The sequence below is a fragment of the Piliocolobus tephrosceles genome, unplaced genomic scaffold (assembly GCF_002776525.5).
Source record: "Piliocolobus tephrosceles isolate RC106 unplaced genomic scaffold, ASM277652v3 unscaffolded_27905, whole genome shotgun sequence".
In the NCBI taxonomy this organism is placed as follows: Eukaryota; Metazoa; Chordata; class Mammalia; order Primates; family Cercopithecidae; genus Piliocolobus; species Piliocolobus tephrosceles.
Window position 1 is genome coordinate 1425 of NW_022310871.1, and position 3718 is coordinate 5142.

A 3718-nucleotide genomic window follows, 5' to 3' on the forward strand; every position below is an offset into this window, starting at 1 on the left:
CTAGGAAAGATCTTGCCTGCTCTTTAGAGGTTGGGACACGCTCTTCTTGGTACCAGAAGGGTAGAACTGTGTCTCTGTGGCCACTTAGTGTAGAACGGAATTGGAGTAAACTGAGGGCTCTTTCACACATGCTGGAGAAAAGACTTTGGCCCTATAGGGGTTGCAAGGGATTAGCCTGAGAAACTTGCCTTTTTGCTGGATTGTCCTCTAGAGCTTTTCCTTGCAGATTTGTCAGAATGAGCCTCCAGTCCCCATCCAGACTCCTGGAGCTGGCGGGGCAGAGCCTGCTGAGGAACCAGTCCCTGACCATCTCCACCCTGGATGAGCTGCCCCGGGAGGTCTTCCCTCTTATGTTCACGGAGGCCTTCAGCATGAGACGCTGTGAGGCCCTGAAGCTGCTGGTGCAGGCCTGGCCCTTCCTCCGCCTCCCTCTGGGATCCCTGATGAAGACACCTCATCTGGAGACCTTGCGAGCTGTGCTGAAGGGACTGGATACACTGCTGGCCCAGAAGGTTCGGCCCAGGTGAGGTGACAGGTGACCTGGTGGGAAGGGCCCAGGCATCCAGGGAAGGGACAGCTGGCTCAGGCGTGGCCGGGTTGTGGGGCTAGGGTGGCTCAGAGGCTTCTGATGGTGCCCATGAGAGGCCTTGGCCATGGTCCAGCTCCTCTGGGAAAGGACGGCTCACCACACAGGGTCCACCGAGGAAACAGGAACCTGCTTCCTCCCAGTGGAAGGTCAAGGTACTAGAAGTGGGTGCCAGGCAGAATCAAAGGGGGAACGGGATGGAGAAGAGACAGAAGGAGGAGCACTGAGGACAGAAACAGCTGGCTGATGTCCTGGATGTGGAGGGAAAGCCCAGGTCAGGGGTGGGTCCTTGCTCATTCTGAGCTTTTCCCCCATGTTACTCACAGGAGGTGGAAACTTCAAGTGCTGGATTTGCGGGATGTTGATGAGAATTTCTGGACCATATGGTCTGGAGCCCGGGCCCTGTCCTGCTCCCCAGAGGCCGTGAGTAAGAGGCAGACAGAGGAGGACTGTCCGAGGACGGGAGAGCGCCAGCCCTTGAAGGTGTTCATAGAGCTCTGCCTAAAGGACAGTGCGCTGGACGAATGCCTGAGCTACCTCTGTGGGTGGGTCCACTACAGAAGCGGTCTAGTGCACCTGTGTTGTAGTAAGGCGCAGAATTACTCAATGCCCACTTCAAGTTTCAGAAATCTATTGGAGAGGATAGACCCAGACAGTATCCAGGAGTTGGAAGTCAGGAGAAAGTGCTCTCTCAATCAAACAAGAAAGTTTGCCCCTTACCTGAGCCGGATGAGCAATCTTCACAAACTCTTTTTAGCCTTCGGTTATGACGGTGAGTTATACGTGAGCGGCCTACAGCAGTTCATTCCTGACTTGGACTCTCCATTCCTCTGCCTGTCCTACCCCCAGATGCTTTATATAAGAAAGGTCAGCAATATCAAAGAGCACCTGGAGCACCTGCTCAGGTAAGAAAGGATGGTGAGCTTTCTCTGTAGACCACACCACAGACCTTTTGTTCTTTTTCACAGTAAATGCTAGTGGGCATCTACTGTGTGCCAGCCACTGGTGACATCACAGGGAATGGGAGGCTAGAATGTCAATGCATTATGCTCTTCAGTGCTCTGTATCCTGAAGTGGGTATCACAAGACCGCTCAAATAAGGGCAGAGGGATGGCCTGGGATAGATGCTACAGAGAGAGACATGTAGGGAGCTAGTTAGTTGGGGGTTCAGATCTCGTGAGGGTGCATTTGTGAATTCCTTGTTAGGAATTGTGTATAAAGTGAATATGATGAAAACATATTTTTCATACAGAGGAGGGTATGAAAGAAGGGAAAGTGTGGCCGGGCGCGGTGTCTCACGCCTGTAATCCCAGCATTTTGGGAGGCCAAGGCTGGCAGATCACAAGGTTAGAAGTTCAAGACCAACGTGGCCTACACACTGCATCCCCGTCTCTATTAAAAAAAAAAAAAAAATAGCCAGGCATGGTGATGGGCACCAGTAATCCCAGCTACTTGGGAGGCTGAGTCAAGGGAAGCAGAGGTTGCAGTGAGCTGAGATTGTGCCACTGCACTTCAGCCCAGGTTACAGTGTGAGACCCTGTCTCAAAAAAGAAAAAAGAAAAAAAAAAGGGAAAGTTCATCAAACCTGTGCATTTCACAGTAGAAACTCTGTCCTGTGAAGCTTAGTAAACACCAATGACCCTGTCTCTAATTCCCTGTCTGTAAAAGGTTGTTTGGAACCCCAGGGAAGGTAATTGATATGGGAAGTGCATGCTTCTGGGATGGAGGGTGAGGGAGCAGGTCTCAGATGGTATCAGTCACACAAGCAAGGGTGAAAGGACTGAGCCTAAAGTGGAGCTGCCCCTGGATGATCTGAGTCTTCATCAGGCAGCACCTCGCACGCGGACCATCATCTGATGATGGGAACAAACTTGTGTTTGGGTGAAACAGGCTTCCCCACTGCAGGTTACCACAACACCTGTGCTGTAGGAAGGTGCAGAATTGCTCAATGCCCACTTCAAGTTCACCATTGACATTATTTCCCACCCCCCTCCGCTAACTGGTACCGTTGCCTGTAACTAACTTCTTGCTCTCCCCAGGTACCTCAAGAACCCCTTGGAGGCCTTTACATTCTGTCATGCTTACCTAGCTGATCGGGACATGGAGTGTCTGTCTCAGTATCCAAGCCTCAGTCAGCTAAAGGAGCTGCATCTGATTCATATCCTAATGTGGACCACCAATCTTGAGCCCCTTGGAGCTCTGCTAGAGAAAGTTGCTGCTACTCTCGAGATCCTCACCTTAAAGGACTGTCAGATCCAGGACCCCCAACTCAGGGTCCTCCTCCCTGCCCTGAGCCGCTGCTCCCAGCTCACCACCTTCTACTTGCGTGGAAATGAGGTCTCCACGGATGCTCTGAAAGACCTGCTGCGTCACACAGGCGGGCTGAGCAAGTTAGGCCTGGAGCTGTATCCTGCACCTCTGGAGAGTCTTGACAACAGCGGTCATGTCAACTGGGAGATCCTCGCCCCAATTCGGGCTGAGCTGATGCGGACGCTCAGGGAAGTCAGGCAGCCCAAGAGGGTCTTCTTTGGTCCCGTCCCCTGCCCTTCCTGTGGCTCATGGCCATCTGAGAAACTGGACTTCCATCTTTGCTCCTAGGGAAGGCCTGATTAGTGGGATGGATAAGCTTTCTTCTGGACACTTGGGAACTAAAATATTGTACACCATGGGTGCATTTTTTAATTTCAGTTTTACTTTTTATATTTTATTTTATTTTATTTTGTTTTATTTTATTTTTTGAGATACAGTCTCACTCTGTCCCTCAGGATGAAGTGCAGTGGTACAATCTCAGCTCACTGCAAACTCCACCTCCTGGGTTCAAGTAATTCTCCTGCCTCAGCCTCCCAAGTAGCTGGTGTTATGGGTGTGCGCCCCCATGCCCGGCTAATTTTTGTATTTTTAGTAGAGATAGGGTTTCACGATGTTGGCGGAGGCTGGTCTCCAACTCCTGACCTCAAGTGATCTGACTGCCTTGGCTTTCCACAGTGCCTGGTTTACCAGTGTGAGAGGGCCGGGCCCAGTCAGGCACTTCCTAAAGGAAGCACAGAGCCGTGTGTTTCAGGCAAGTGCTCACTGTGAGTGGAAAAACAAAGGTGACTCAGCCGGGGGCAGGACTGGGTGAAAACGCTGACT

The 3718-nt window shown here is 51.6% G+C and overlaps 1 protein-coding gene across 1 annotated transcript; it reads left to right on the forward strand.

The window, feature by feature from the left end:
* The first annotated feature begins 204 nt into the window (after positions 1–204).
* Positions 205–3204, forward strand: LOC111526294 (PRAME family member 17). Its single transcript, XM_026451166.1, has 3 exons — positions 205–523; positions 913–1491; positions 2626–3204. Exons 1-3 carry the CDS (start codon positions 237–239, stop codon positions 3182–3184), a joined length of 1425 nt encoding a protein of 474 aa, XP_026306951.1. The 5' UTR covers positions 205–236; the 3' UTR covers positions 3185–3204.
* The last annotated feature ends 514 nt before the right edge of the window (positions 3205–3718 follow it).